Genomic DNA, 15,927 nt, shown 5'->3' with positions numbered 1-15,927 from the left:
CATATTGTATTGCACATTGTCTTTACTAGGCTTCCTCTTTAATTAATCATCACCTTTACATATACAGTAAAGCGTATTCGATGGCATCATTTTCTGGAAGAATCGACCAAGGAAGCAAGTCAGTCTTGTCTCAAAAATAGTTTATTAACAATGTTCATGTTCACTTAAAATCAAACATTCACTACAACACTTTTTGTTTACAAAGCATTATTACAATGAGCTTTTATATAAATCTGGATCCTTTATAATTTCAAATACTTCCAGAGAAAGAGAGAGAAAAGTTACACAACACTGAGCAGAAGCGGTTCCCAAAGTAGTGTATATGTGTGTGTCAGTGCGTGTGTATTTAGTGTGTGCACGCTGTAGTGTAAAGACCCATGGTTTACTCATGCATACATTGACATCATAAGGACAATTGTTGATTTAGCGCAACATTATTTGCATACACACAACAGCAGTATACATGCTCTTAGTGATATGTTCAGCACTAGACCTTCTGCTGCTCTAAGGGAATGATTTCATTGTTAAGCTGTGCTACAAGCTGTGAAGGTTACTCAACTATCATATGGTTAAATGCCCTCTAGTTCCCTAGAAGTCCCTGGCATTCAGCTTGGCAAGACCCTTGAACATCATGCCACATGACACAACTATGTAACAGGTAACAGAAGGCCCACATGTTTTCATTGATAAGGATAATCTGTTTATTCTTGCCTTCTTAGTGTGCTTGTTGTTGACATTAATCCACACAGTCCAGAGTTAAAACATAGTATCCACCCTATAAAGATTATTTGAGGTAACAGCATTAATCTGGTGCTTGTATCTGTGATTGCAAACTATGTCCCAAAAAACAAAAAAAACATCTCCTGTTCCACACGAACACCTAATCTGAGCTGTGGAAAATACACCTAGGTTTTGTTACACAAAGTCTCTGCGTGTTTAAATACTAGCTTCTCCACTGGATTATTCTGTTAAAGCATATCTGCTTGGCCAGTAGAGGGTATAAAGTTGCATTACAGATGACACTACTATATACTGAATGAAGAACCAAAACAATGCACCGACTTAGCCAGCAGGCAGCCGGTATTCCTTTGCTGGCATGATGGAATACAAGGAGGTCGCATGCAACACTTAAGATACTGTTTTCAACGGACATCTGAACATCCACCCTCCTTTGGACCGACGACGACATGCAATGGGGAGATGAGCAACAGAGGCAGAGAAAAGGAATGCTGTGAAGAGTCTGTGCCTGAGGACAGTCGCTGGGCCTTTCAAGCATTGTATTTCAAGCCATTATATTTTCAGGTCAAGTTCACAATGGAGTATTCTGAGAGGACACATGAGCAAAAACGAGGACCGATGGAGAGGTTTTAGTGACGCTGTGGCGTGTCTCCAAAAACGACTATGGTACAATTCAGTTCAGAAGTCATCAGCCTTAAAGATCTACAGCCCCTTTGACATGAGACCTAAAATCTCAAATGTTTTGTGCCAAGGAGGGAAATAGATCAAGATAAAGAACAGGAATGTCTGGATATCATAAGAAGCCTCATCCCCATCTTACCACTGTATGGATGGGAAAAATATACTCTTACAGTTATAGCGCACCCATGACATTTTGGCAGCAATACAAAACTCTACAACTTCAAAGAGGATCTTTTTGGCTGCGGCCAGATGTTTGATGCTAAGAAAACATTTAATGTTTTGAGTTTTGTCATTTTTCCCATGATTCTTTACTGAAAATGTACAGTGGCATAACCTAGCCAAACTGCCAAGATGCTAAAGACGAGACTATATTTCTGGGTAAAACTTCAATATGTATGTAGTGAGGACAGAAACTTGGGAAAACAAACCACGTCTCTTGCTTTATCAAGTCTATTTCTCCCAGGCATTCAAAGAACACAGATAGAATTGAGCTTTGTGAAACATGTCAGAGGTCAGTCTTGACCACATCATCTGGTTGGTTATCTGGTTGGCATAAAGCAGCTGGTCTGTCTGCTCCGGGAGGGAACTCCAAAGGCACACAGGTTGCCAGAACAGAGAAGGCACTGGGGGAAAACAAACTCCTCGCAAACAACTTAGCTCCTCGCAAACATGCCTCAAAGAATGTCGCCTGACAGGAAACATCTAAATCCAGCAGTTCTAACAAGACAAGATTTCTGAGACTGGACTAACCCGTCCAACAAACCGACTCCCAGCAGGTCATGGCGGGTGTGACGAGCGCGCTGGCATTCTCATTCTAGCAGAGGATGAAGTGAACTCACTCACCCACAGTAAACAAACAAGGGAGGTTTCGCCAGGCCTTGGCCTTCGTGTGGTTTCTGTTTCAGCTGTGTCATCTCCCTGTTGGTCCTAACAGCCATTGTGCATAGTTCAGCCATACGGGCTTGTGTCTCGACTGGCCAGTTCTGATACCCCCGTCTGGGTCCACTGCACAGATTATGGACAGTTATGAGGGATGTATGTCAATAATCAGATCACATATAGAATGGGAAGATTAACCCTTTTTTAAAAATATATCACATTACAGAAGCAGCTAGCTAACAGATCTTATCCTTAATGTGAGCGGACTGAACATTGAGTACTGTCAGGGGAATGCCGATGTTTCTTACAGACCGAAATGAGACAAGCAACCGTTTGTTGTGGGCTGACGAGATGTCAACAGCACTGAAAGCCTTAGTTATGGCTATGCTCAAGTTTCACAACGACAACACTGTGTAAAATGAGCTACAGTACAATGGAGAGGCCCTCAGCTGTGACGTTAGCAATCTGACAAACATGAGAAGTACATGATGGTGTGTGTACAAGGTGTACAGGATTAAAAAAAAAAAAAGGCACTAGCTCTTATGGCCAAAACAAATCTCCAGGAAGTTTCATCCTCTTACCACGACTGCTATGATGACGAATAAAACCGCTATCAACGGGACAGTTTGGACAAGACCCTAATCAAGAAGACTGTGTATACAAGCTAGGAGGGATGCTGCTTGTGGAGCCCAAGCTTGTGGAGAACAATATTGCATACAAATATGTGCATCTATCACGGCCTCCTTAAATGACAAATACAAGAAAGTAGGAAAAAAAATACACGTAAAGACAGATTGTGCCATTTAAGGAAAATAAACAAATCAACACAAGCTTAAAACATGAATTTCTAACCAATGTTGTAATATAGACAAAGTCCTTTTCCTGTTTTATGTATGTTTTAGCACTGCTTTTTTTTTTCTTCGTTTGTCCGCCTGCCTCTTATCGTGAAATGTGAGATACAGTACAAAAGATGCCATTTGGTAAAGGTCAGTCCTTTGCGTGTATTTTTGTTTTTTTTTCCTGTTGGTCAGTTGGTTTTGCGGTGTCTGCACTGGCCCGGTTGCGTGCGGCGCTCAGAATAGCAGGCAGCCGCTCCTCTTCTTGCGCTTGCGGACCTGCAGCGCCGCCCTGGTGGCCATCTCAAACACCTCCCGCACGCCGTCCTTGGTCTTGGCGGAGCACTCCAAGTAGCCGAAGGCACTGATCCGGTTTGCCATGTCCCGGCCCTCCTCTGGCTTCACTGGCTCCTACACAAACACATATAGTGCAATCAAACCAATGTAGTTTGATAAAATATTATACCACGATCATATTATACCACTTTATGACTGTCCAAGTAGATTAGAGTGGGTCCTAGAAGGGAGCTGTCAAATACGGATTGTGATTTGGACTTTACAGCCTGAAGTACATTGCTTCAACATATCAGCCAACCACATTATAGCTTGTACATGTTGGGAGAACAATGTCTGTTTGACCATGTAAATCCATAACACTTGAACTGATGACTTTGTGCTACTCTTTGTCAAACAGTTCCTGATCTCTAGAGAAAGGAAAAGCTGACAGCGGTCCCTGAAAGAGTCAGAGAGCTTTGTCAACATATTCCTATTATCATGACCAGCTGGACCTGGAGACAGACAGAGAATGGGTGACAGAGGCACGTTGTGTCACTCTGTGAGACAGACAGACCAACATGTTACTGTCATTCTGTGACAGAAAGGCCAGTTACAGCCTCTCTGTCAGCGCTGTCACCGCTTGCTCCCCGGAGGAAGTCCACTGACTAGTGACGAGTGACACAGACAGGGAAAAAAAATCTTTTAAAAACGGAGTGGGCAGTCCAATACTCTATACATATACATACATATATCTAAATTCTTTTAGCCATAACCAGCAGCTAGTATAGGTTGATCTGTCAGTCCCCAAAAAAAATGTGCTGGCTGACATGAGTGATTTGTCAGACTTGTCAGACTTGGGAGAGAGTTTCCTATCGATAGGTGATGGCATTTAAGCCCCTCCCACTTTCCTGATTGGCTTTATTTTGGTAATCTATATCTCTATCACACTAAGATGTTTAATCGTTTAAATCTGTTGATCCCAAAGTTGTGGGATCAACAGAGTCGGCTTGTCGGACACAGGACAGTTTTGTGTTCTTTTCTTAATTGGCTGTTTTTTTTATTGTCTATTGACTGTCTTTATTGTTGGGAGTAAGTATCCTATTGATTGGTGATTTCATTTAAGCCCCTCCCTCTTTCTTTTTCATTGTCTATATCTATTGATTCCAAAGTTGCATTAATGATAACTACGATGAACTCAGTATGTCACTAATAAATGTATTCTCACGCTGTATGAAAAAAATTAACAGCTAACAATAATGTGGGAGGAGCAGTATGTATTGTTTTAAGTAACCAGTACGCTGTATTAGGCTTTTGTATTTGGTTACACAGGTTGCAGCTTATCCAAATTATATGTTTGCTCATTACTGAGACAATAATGAAGGCTGAGAGGGAGACACACATAATTCAACTGAAGACGACCATTCCTTTTGGCTTTTATCCAAATTCAGTAAATGTCTAGACCTTACACACATTGAAACAACAATTCAACTGGACTGAAATATCGGCCTTTAGTGATTCAGGTTTGGGAAGGTGTCCATTTATACCTGTACACCCAAATCCACAGCACCACAATGCCGGCTGGACTGAGTTCAAGGCCTGCTGAGGCTTTAGTACCTGCTTCATCTTGGCCAGCTCTCTCCGCGTGTGCTCGTCGTTCCTCAGGTCCTTCTTGTTCCCCACCAGGATGATTGGAACATTGGGACAGAAGTGTTTCACCTCAGGCGTCCACTTCTCAGGGATATTTTCTGTCCGGAGAGAGACAAAAATGAGCTGAAGTACTCCAGAGGCAGTAAAAAAAGGGGACAGGGAGGGTAGAGTCACTGCGCAGAGCTTCTCATGATGGATTGCTCAGCCCGAGGCAAAGATGTTTTTAGCTGCACTAATCCTACTTCCCATCAAGTCCATTAAGGCATTTAACAAACAAACAGCTTGCTTAGTTGACATGAACTGCCCTGATTCTTCAAAGATAAATATGGTTGCAAAAGATTACTTTAAGGGAGTGTCACATATTTTATACTTTGTTATATTTGTCATATTGAATGATTATGTGCTGCCATGTCTGCCTGTAACGTTCTGTGCTGCTGCCGTCTTGGCCAGGTCTGCCTTGAATAAGAAATGTTTAATCTCAATGTGTTATGTGACTTATGTGGTAAAATAAAGGTTTAACAAATCGTCCCTTACCTAAACTGTCAGGGCTGTCGATGGAGAAACACATGAGGATGACATCTGTGTCGGGGTAGGAGAGAGGCCTCAGCCTGTCATAGTCCTCTTGGCCTGCAGTATCCCACAGCGCCAGCTCCACCTGGGACAGACCAAAAGAAAAACTGGGGGTTAAAACTCTTATGTAAGAAGTAGCACAGAAAGTACACAAATATATAGAGGGACCAATATAAAGGCAGACAGGTCCCTGCTGCTGTAAACCAGTGGTGCTCAACCTTTTTGGCTCCGGACTCCGGCAGAGTTCGACCAAAGACAGATTTTCCCTTTTCAGGTTGTTTCATTTGATTCATTATCAGAGGAGGCCTAGAAGCTGAAAGCTATTCAGTATTTCACCGGAGAAAAATCAGAATATAATATAGTAGAAATATAGTAGAAATATGCTTTTTTTCCTATCCCATAAATAATCTTGCAACCCCACAAAATTATCTTGTGACCCCCTGGGGCGGTCCCCACCCCCAGGGTTGAGAGCCACTGCTGTAAACAAACAGATTTTTCTATTATTCTATTCATTCATTCATATTCGATTCATATCCTAAATTGAACGTTTCCATTTTGTTGTAAATCTGTAATTTTGTCATTTGAACCTGTCTAGACTACAGATGAAATTTAGCAGTTTGCTAACTCTGGGGAGTTGATGTAATATTGCCCACTGTCCCTGGTGAGTAAACAAGTCGACATTTCTCAGGTCACTAGACCGTTAATAACAATAAAGTTTCTATTCCCACACAGTAAGGGCTGGGAGCCGTGCCTGGGTGTTGCAGAAGCACATATTGTATTTTACAGTCATTGTAATGCCACTGCTGTTTGGATTTTCCCCATTTTTCCCTGAAGGCTGATTCTATAGACACCAGCTCACTGAAACCAGGAAGCAAAACAAAGACATACATATTTCCATATTTCCAGAGAGCAGTAATGTAATTGGCAACGTGAATGAGCCTGTGCTTCCTTCTACCTTCCAGATAACATTAAGATAACTTCACCTCGGGGCAATCTAATCTAATGTGTGTGTATGGTGTTGAATGTCTCTCGCCACACATGCTTTGTGTCCTGAAATGTCTTTAAGTGCTATACAACTACTTGTGATATGTACGTTTTATCAAGTAGGTCTTATGTACAATACAGTAAGAATACAGTAAGTCTTATGAGTGCAGGGTACAAAAGCAGGGCAGAGAAAAGATAAAATATCCACTTCCTCTTCTCGTTACCACTGCAGCTCTGAACCAATCATCATAAGTCTCTTTTATGTTGTCAGTGTTCTGCAAATGAACATGGAGACTGTCCTCATCCAATCACACCACTGATTAATTCAATTAGGGAAATCGGCAGATTAGTGAGCATCAAACCAGATACCTTCTGTCCCTACGGCAGCATTAACTCCCAGGCTGCAGTCACTTCCGCTCTTTAGCTGACTCACTATTCAGGCGGAAAACTTTTCCAAAGTGTGAAGGAAGGGAACTTTATATGAATGACAATAGATCATGGTATACCCACAGAGCATGAGCATTAGTCAACGGTCCCAAAATAGAGGTTTGCAGAGGCAGTGGGTGGGAAGCGGCTCTGTATTGTTGGCGTGAGCAATGAGAGCAGTTGCGTTCCCACTGGACTTACTGTAAGCTACAGACATTGGGGAGGAAAAGTGAGCGGGGAAAAAAAACAACACTATTTTTAGAGTCTGCCCAATCCACTGAAGGTGAGAGAAAGAGAATGCTATTTTCCCTCAGGGGGGAAAATAATTCAAATTTGGGGGCTGTGCAGAGACAGCACAAATCTAATCCAGCTGGTTCTATAATGGGGTAATTCTTATGGGGCTGCAGTCCCCCAGAGAGATGGAGGGAAGGAGCTGACACTCTTATCTCCACCGAAATCATCCCCATCCAGGCATGGATCCCTAAGTTTATATTTCCTGTCCAGAACACAACAGTTAACCCCCCCCTTTCCCCCCAGCTGGACCAGGACAGGAAATGAGAGGCGTTTATCGGACAGGAGGAGGGTCCTGAGGGGAGACAGGGGGATTGCCAGTAGACATCGCTGTTCCCCGTCTGAACAGGAAGCTGGGAAGTAGAGTCATTTCCTGTTTTGCCAAGTGGCGATCCTGCAGCGGCGGTCAGCACAAGAGAACAAAGCCCTTTGACATAACAAGCCATCTGCTGCTCAGACTCGGGCGCTCACTGACCAACTCCCCATGACTCAGATCCTAGGCAGACGTCACACACTCCAAAACAAAAACTTCACACACACATACGCACAGGTCTTCTATGGGACGTTTCAAAGAAATAGACCTCTTTACGAATTCTAGTGGTACAGTTCAGGGTTTTTTATTACTTTAAAAACACTGTTGGCTTACGGCACAAACTTAACGAGTTTCCATTTGCATTAAGACACATTGCATCACTTTTGCATTGCACATGCTGCTTTTATTTCCCCATGAGTGTACAAACCTGTTTTCCGTCAACCTCGATATCTGCGATGTAATTCTCGAACACCGTAGGCACGTAGACTTCGGGGAACTGGTCTTTACTGAACACAATAAGAAGACAGGTTTTCCCGCATGCTCCATCCCCAACAATCACCAGCTTCTTCCGAATGGCTGCCATTTCTGTTGGGAAACAAGAAGAGGACTTAACATGGGTTTTTTTAAATACAGACATTCAAACAGACTGCCAAAGTGCCAAAATCATTAGCAGAACCAAAGGAGGCCAAGAGGCAAAAGACAAACTTTTTTTGTTGTTACGGAGGCTTTCCTCAGCAACACGGTTGTATTTTGTCATCTGGTTGTGCATTCTGTATTTTAGACACCAAATCGATTTGTAGAGATCACAGAGACATAAGATGAAGCAAGTACACAGTGTAACACAGAAACTCTGGGGCTCTCTCTGCTCACGACCTGAAAGCAAACATTTGACATCTCTGACTGACAGCACCGCATCACATCGCACCTAAAGGAGGGGATCTCTGATCTGCAAGAGGGGAGAGAGAGAGAGAGGCAGCTGCAGTAGCAGACCTTGAATCCCCAGTGGCAAATCTAGATTACAAAGCTACACAGGGAACGGAGGAGGAAGATAGTAGGGTGAGGGAGAGAGAGAGGGGGGGGGTGAAGACAAGCTGGGACATGGAGGAATGTGCTATCAGGCCGTTCTCTCCGGCTCCACCCTGCTTGTTTCCCTCTGCGATGTGTGCGGAAGGGAAAAGCGTCCGGGAAATAAGAACAGCTGGTGAAGTAGTTGGTGGTGTCCTGAAGTAGACAAAACACTATTCTGCTTTTGATCTCTCAAGATGCCATCTCTGTTCTCTTCAGTCCTATTTAGATAGAAGGCTATAAGATATCATTACTCTAAAATTATTGTTTATGAATTAAAGGAACAAGCAAGATATCAGCAATGGGGCTTAATAACAAAATCAGTACTGCGAGGTGCATTACCACCCAGGTGACCGATGACAAAGGGGGTTGGGCTGTGTGTGTGTGTGTTTGTGTGTGTTTGTGTGTGTGTGTGTGTGTGTGCAAGCACAGATGTGTGTATGCTGTAATATGTATAAGATGCAACAGCACATACCACACAAGCATTTCCCCCAGCAAACAAAATCCAAGCAGACAAATATGGATGCCTTCTCATCAACAATCGTTCACGACTTTAACAACTACGCTCTAGGTCTGAAAGGTTGAAGCTTTGCTGGTTTCCTCTGCTCAAAACTATAATCCGCCATTATAACGGCTACATGAACCGAACCAACAAACACTTCTCCAAATAACCCTGGAGGGGAATTCAGGTTGTAGCTAGAGCTCATGCGGGCTGCGTGGGGATGAGTTAGCAGAGCGGCTGATGGATGAGCCGGAGCCCTGCTGCCTGGGAGCAGCTGTGCATATAGTCATTTGGCTCCCCACCTCATCCACTTTCTGCCAGACAGTCTTGACAGCAATCTTCTTCACGAGGGCACCCACTTATCAGGGGAAATTCATCTTTCTGTGCTCCGGGCAAAACTTTTGGAGTCGAGCCTGCCCCCACACCCGCTTCCCACCTCTGCTCGGATGCATAGCAACACTGAGCCTTTTTGTAGATTGTGCACAAAACTCAATACTACAGTAGCATCAGGCCATTCGAAAATTATCACAAATACAGATTGAACCAAACTGTCAACCTATTGTTGGTTTGGTACCATAACAGACCCACCTAGGCCCATCGCAGAGGGCTTGTTTCAGATCCATGTACGACTGGGCGATATGAACAAAATGAATATCACAATAATCATAACAAATTGATATTCATCGCATTGCATGGTGAGTATGACAAAACTGTAAATTTAAAATTATATTCCTTAATTTGTTTCAGATCTCAATTTGAGAGATTTTAGTATTTTCTTTTTATCGTTAGACAATTGAGTTATGTATCACAATAATTCAATATGATTATTTAATCTAGATATGATTCTTGGTAAGACGATAAATAATAATATTGAGTTACTGCCCAGTCTGACTTGCATGGATATTGAGACTTCGCATACCTTGTGGGCATACTGGGAATTTTGGGTGCGCTCGGCTTGTTTGAGGGTTTCATTCAACATCTTGGCTTCTTTCTCCCTCCTATGGAAATTCTGGTCATGGATTGATCATATTTTCCGCTTCTTGCCAAAAAGTCCATTCCTTTTGGTGCTGTGTTCTTTCAACAGAGACTTTGTTACAACTACACAGGTTTCGCAAGGACTGGAGGCGTCAAAGATGTCAGTTTGAATTTAGACTGCTGCAGCAAACACTGGAAGTGCACTCACTCTTTGTGCTTTTATAATACGTATTCAAAACCAATAAGTAAGCTAATCCCCTGAAAGATGAAGCAGATGAATATAAATCAACCATCACAATTGATCATCCATTTAAGTTTCAGAAGGAATCTAATTTTGGAAATATTGCAATAATGCTTCTAAATAAGAAAACCCAGTTGCAAAATAATGAGCTATGATTTATATGAGATATTAATCAACAAAGTACAAAATGTTTAAATTTGAATATTCAATCTGCTTTTCATTTTATATTCATCATTTACAAAATATCAGTTCAATGGGTAGGACAGTGAGTTGAATCAGAAGATGTTTTCCTTCCTAAAATTGATAGACCCACACCTTATTCTAACTGCACCAATCTGCATTTTTTACATTAGTTTATGATTTCAATATTTTTCAAGGCTGATAGCTCTCCCCCAAAAGTATATCTTCCCTGTGCGTATCTTTAGGTTGGACTGCACAGTGGGACCAATGCATTAAAAATAAGCAAAAATTAGCCAAAATGGGTTTGAAATGGGTATTCAGAATGATGCTGGAAAGAACACCAGTTCCACAGGAACTGTGCAGTAGTGTTTGTTTTCAAGAGATGGCAAACTGGACAAGAGACAGGCTGAACTGGATGATGGGTCCAAAGCCAAACAAGTGGGAGACAGCAGCACCGAGGCCCAGAGGCTCACCCTGTGAAACAAAACAAGCCACTTCCTGTTCTGTGAAGCCTGGGAGGAGCTTTTGGCTGCAGTTCTGTTTGGACAGGCCTCAGCGGAGCCTGGACCAGGAGAGGGCTGCCAAAGGCGACGCAACACACACACACACACACACACACACACACACACACACACACACACACACACACACACACACACACACACACACACACACACACACACACACACACACACACACACACACACACACACACACACACACACACACACACACACACACACACACACACACACACACACACACACACACACACACACACACACACACCATTTCTCTTTTTGCACTGAACAATGATAACTTGTCCTGGGTGGCCAGTAATATCTGGGGCCTATTCAGGAACATCTTGACACACTGGCAAGAGGAAATTATGCATGAAAATGTCCCATATAGTCACAAACCATGCCGGATACTCAGGCTAGCGATGACAGATGCCCTCAATCTAGGAATTAATGGATACTAACGACAGTAATAATTGTGGAAAATGTTTCAGATTGTTATTGAATTGTTATTGTTATTGATATGTCATTGTTTGGCCTGTGAGACCAACACTCCCCTTCTCCACATTCATATCAAAGCCTGAGCTCATCCGATTTAATCAAAATATTTGAATGGCCGCCGCTTATCAGCAACATATCAACTGATTAACTTCTGACCCTAACTCCATTGAATGAAAGCGAAGGTGTCGCCAGGAGATAACTGTCCCCATTAAAGCTGGGACAAAAGCAGAAATAGTTCAACATCATTCTGCTGGCTCTATATAAACAGCTCTCAGTTCAGGGTGTAGATGTTTTCATTCACATGTAACTGTTACTGTATTCATCTATCCAGCTGTGCAGGCAGATATGCTAGAGTATATTCAAAAGCCTTTATTCACATTGGTGTTGACTGAGGATCAGTCATAACTGAGATAGTGGGAACTCTTACCTGCAGGTTAAAGCTTCAACGATACATAGACACAACTAAAGCAAAGAATAAAACCCAGCTAACTGCAGTCTGATATGGTCAAAATTATAAGAATTATGTAAGCCTAATTAGGTTATAATCATTGCAATAACAGCATGCATTTATTGTTTCATCACTGCAAGTAATTAAATAAGTAGGGGAACAAATATTTTGTGATGTGATTTGATACTGTGATATATTTGAGTAATATTCTGTTTTCTATTCATTTAACCATAGTAATAACTTGGAATAGCCTAATATCCCCAAGGGCAGGACCATGTCATATTCAATTAGACATAAAAAAACATGAATTTTCTAGGTGAAATCAAAGACCTTTCAGAATTCTGTCACAACCTTTTTTTCATTTCCAAGAACATCATCATTCGGTCTCTCATTATCCATCGGTAGAGCCAGAGTCAGTTCTCTCCAGCCGACTGGCCGGGTGTCAATAGACATACGCAGAGGGAAAAACACACTAAGGGTTTACATTCTTCTCCCCTGGTCTCCTTAAGATTCCCATCCAAACCATTTTTAGATTGCGAGTGAACCACATCTAAACATAGCCTTCTCAATTCTTACATATTTCACCGTCACACTGTGAGTTCACTGTGCGGCAAGCCGCTAAGCGATGAAAAAGACCGCATCACTGACTCCCATCATGCTATACGAGTTACGTGAATACTATCAGACACTGGAAAGCATTATCTAAAACGGCGGAAAAACCCAGGGATCCAAAACCAACATGGCATGGAGGAGAGTAGCCATTAAAATGCATAGGAAAGCAAAGCACCACTACTTCCTACAACTATCTGAGCGAGCCTCCCTGGCCCGGGTTAATGAACACACTACCTCGCTCTCTCTCAAGAGGTTTCCTGAGGCTTAGGGGCCAGAGGCGTTATGCAACAAGCTGAGCAGCGTTAGTGCAGACCAGAGTGTGACCCTGACCGAGGGGACATGGCTGCCTTTCAACCCTCATAACATATATATACACATACAGTATATATAGGTATAAGATCAACAACAAGCCACACACACGTGAGACAACATCTTCAAGAAAAGATAGGCCTTTTGTTCTGAGACGATGACCTTTTGTTCTGTGGCTCTGCAAACAAAACATAATACAGGACATGAATCCAAATATAATCGTTCAGTTCTCCCAATAGGCTTCCTAGAGTTGCACTTTGCGTTTTCCCCCCTTCTTTTGCTATTCACTACATTCAGAAGCCCAGGAGTTGCAGGTCGGCTGATAACAATATTGAAAGGTTATTTTCTGTGTTTCTATTGTACAGAAGTATGAAGCAGCTCAGTCACACTCTAGTTGCAGATACATGTTTCATAACTAAGAGAACAACAATAGAACAAGGCTGGATTTTGACAGTCTGCCACTGCAACAGATAAAACATTTATCCAGAGATCTAGCCTGGATCTCTGTGGTATAACTCAGAACACAACTTACATTACCAGAGAATAAAAACAACTTTTAATATGGTGATTGTTTTGGGGTTCCCATTAATTTCTAATGGGAAATTACTGTTTTGTTTCTTTTTTCTTGGTGTTTTTGTGTTCCTGACCACATCTTTGTTAATTTACCAGACCAGATCTCAGGAGTTAAAGAAGCTGGTTTTTTTTTTTTTTTTTGAAAGAACCAAAAGCATTAAATAGGGGCAGCTGAAGGCACCTCTAATGAGTCAATCTGACAAATAGGCCAAAGTTCACAAGCTGCAGAAGCCGTGGCTGAGGCAGAGCAGACAGTCTGTGACACAGGTCGTCTGCACCGCCGTAACACGTCAGCCAGAGCATGAAACAGCTTATCAAGGTATCTGACTGTGAAGCATGCCTCAAACACGAGCAACAGACCACTTTGGGGATAAGATATTTGATGTACAAATAAAAAAAGTTACATTACAAGACAGCTTTGGGGTGTTCAAATCATCATGTCTTGAATACCTTTCCATTTCAGTGCAGCTATAGACAAAATTTAACCTTACTCAGTGCAGGCCTATAAGCCCTGGACTCAAGTGCTATGAACAGTGTAATACTGAAATGCAAAGAGGCATAAAAGCGACATGTAAGCACTAAGCTGCCTGCTCTTACACAATAGCAGAAATATACACTGCGGATCAAGTCAGCCTCTCACATTCTTTGGGCATATGTTACAAACACACCGGCACTTTACTTTAACTGAGTCATGGGTTTAATGGTACACCCATGGAAATTATCAATGTCAAACTCAGCCCATGCGGAAGTAAAAGGAGCTATGATACAAAAAAGTTTGAAATTGTCATTCCGTGAATATAAAGTAGAAGTACAAAAAGTGAAGGTACAAAAGGTCAAAAAAGCTCAACATGAAAAGATTGTTTTATGTTAATGTCTGCAGGTTACGGTATCATTGGTGCTAAACAGAAATGCTAATTACATTACAGTGTATTTCAAAGCAGCTCTATTTTGCTTTGCTCTATATTCATGGTTCTTTACTAGAGCCTGTCGAATTGCCACATCCACTGGCCATTTTAAACCTAATAGCCCACAGCCTGGTCACCTTCATGGCTTCCTTCAAGCAGCCTACATTCACGAACACGCCAAAAGGCAGACACTTGCAGCTCCTCACGCTGTTAAAGCCTATTGAGAGAAAGTAGGGCAAGACAGGAGTCAGTCAGCTGGCCGCAGCCCGGGACATGATGACCCTGAAGGCATGCCAGACACTGGCCAGCCTCTCATGGAGAGATGGAGGCTGAGGAGGAGGCTGGGAGAGAAAGAATAGGCGCCTCATGACTCGCAAGACTGTCACTCCTGCTCAGTAACTCGGGTCATGAAGCAGTCCAACATGGCAGACTGGCTGGATGAAGGATCCACCAGACTCTCTCCCTGTGCTCCCTCCTGGAGAGCAGAGGTAACCGGGTCCAGCTGCTCTGCACTGCAAAAACACACTTCACATGCACTTCAGAATGTGTTTAGACGTCTTACCAAATAGAGAAAAACTAGCCAAAGTGTGTATTTGTACATGTAGATCATATTCATTCCAAATATACTTTGGACACTGGAGATACATTTTCTTCCCATGCGCTGCTGACAACATGTATATTTCGCATGACAATTTTTACAATATTTCTAAACACATTCTATATGTGAGCTATATATTTTCCTTCCTTTACAAACCACATTAACAGCCCTAAGTCAGCAGTGCTTCTTTGTCTTCATCAAGATAATTAAACCATCTGCTGTGTAAACTGGGGCATTTACTTTGCCCTAATTAACTTAACCCATGTTTTCCCAATTTTATCCTCCACATATTTTGTTGTCACGGTCAACACAGAGAAAATTGATAATGGCAGTTCAAACAACGCCCTCTTCCCTGATAATGAGGAAATTGAGCAGTCAGAGGATCCGAGGTGACACATTGGGAGATTTGCCATGCGGAGTTGCTGTTTAATGAGGTCGCGGCAGTTGGACAGACTGTACATACCACAGGATCTGCTTCACTTTCAAACTACCAACAATGTATCAACAGTTGTACGGAAACACACCCTGCCAACTACAGTCACACTGTATACATTATAACCAAGACACCGTCAAGGATTTAACTATTACCTACGCAGAAAGAAGGCGCATGTTTAAGTGCGGGCACAAGCCACCACCTAGTTCTTCCACCGAAGTAAGTAGGCTATAATTAGACTATTTATGTATGTCAGAAAAAGAGGATATTTGGCGCAACTACAGCGCGCAGCACTTTAAGAATAAACCTTCGCTCCATAGTTACCTATCGCCAGCCAGCTGAGTCGATCCTATAGATTTTAGTCCCCACTTGCTTTTTCCTCTTGATCGTGACACACACACTCACTTCTTGCTGCAGTATTCGCTA

At 42.4% G+C, this 15,927-nt stretch overlaps 1 protein-coding gene across 1 annotated transcript; it reads right to left on the bottom strand.

The window, feature by feature from the left end:
* Window positions 1-687: 687 nt before the first annotated feature.
* Window positions 688-15,927, bottom strand: LOC139644489 (rho-related GTP-binding protein RhoA-D). Its single transcript, XM_071519861.1, has 5 exons — window positions 15,826-15,927; window positions 8,069-8,226; window positions 5,592-5,712; window positions 5,025-5,155; window positions 688-3,545 (listed from the first exon to the last, which is right to left on the bottom strand). The coding sequence occupies exons 2-5, from the start codon at window positions 8,222-8,224 to the stop codon at window positions 3,372-3,374; spliced, it is 582 nt and encodes a 193-aa protein (XP_071375962.1). The 5' UTR covers window positions 8,225-8,226; window positions 15,826-15,927; the 3' UTR covers window positions 688-3,371.

Source organism: Centroberyx affinis, unplaced genomic scaffold (assembly GCF_046629955.1).
Source record: "Centroberyx affinis isolate AG114_WGS23_722 - 3 ecotype Tasmania unplaced genomic scaffold, CSIRO-AGI_Caff_v1 ptg000061l_1, whole genome shotgun sequence".
NCBI lineage: Eukaryota > Metazoa > Chordata > Actinopteri > Beryciformes > Berycidae > Centroberyx > Centroberyx affinis.
Note: the sequence above shows the minus strand (reverse complement) of the source record. Positions and strands in the feature narration are given on the sequence as shown.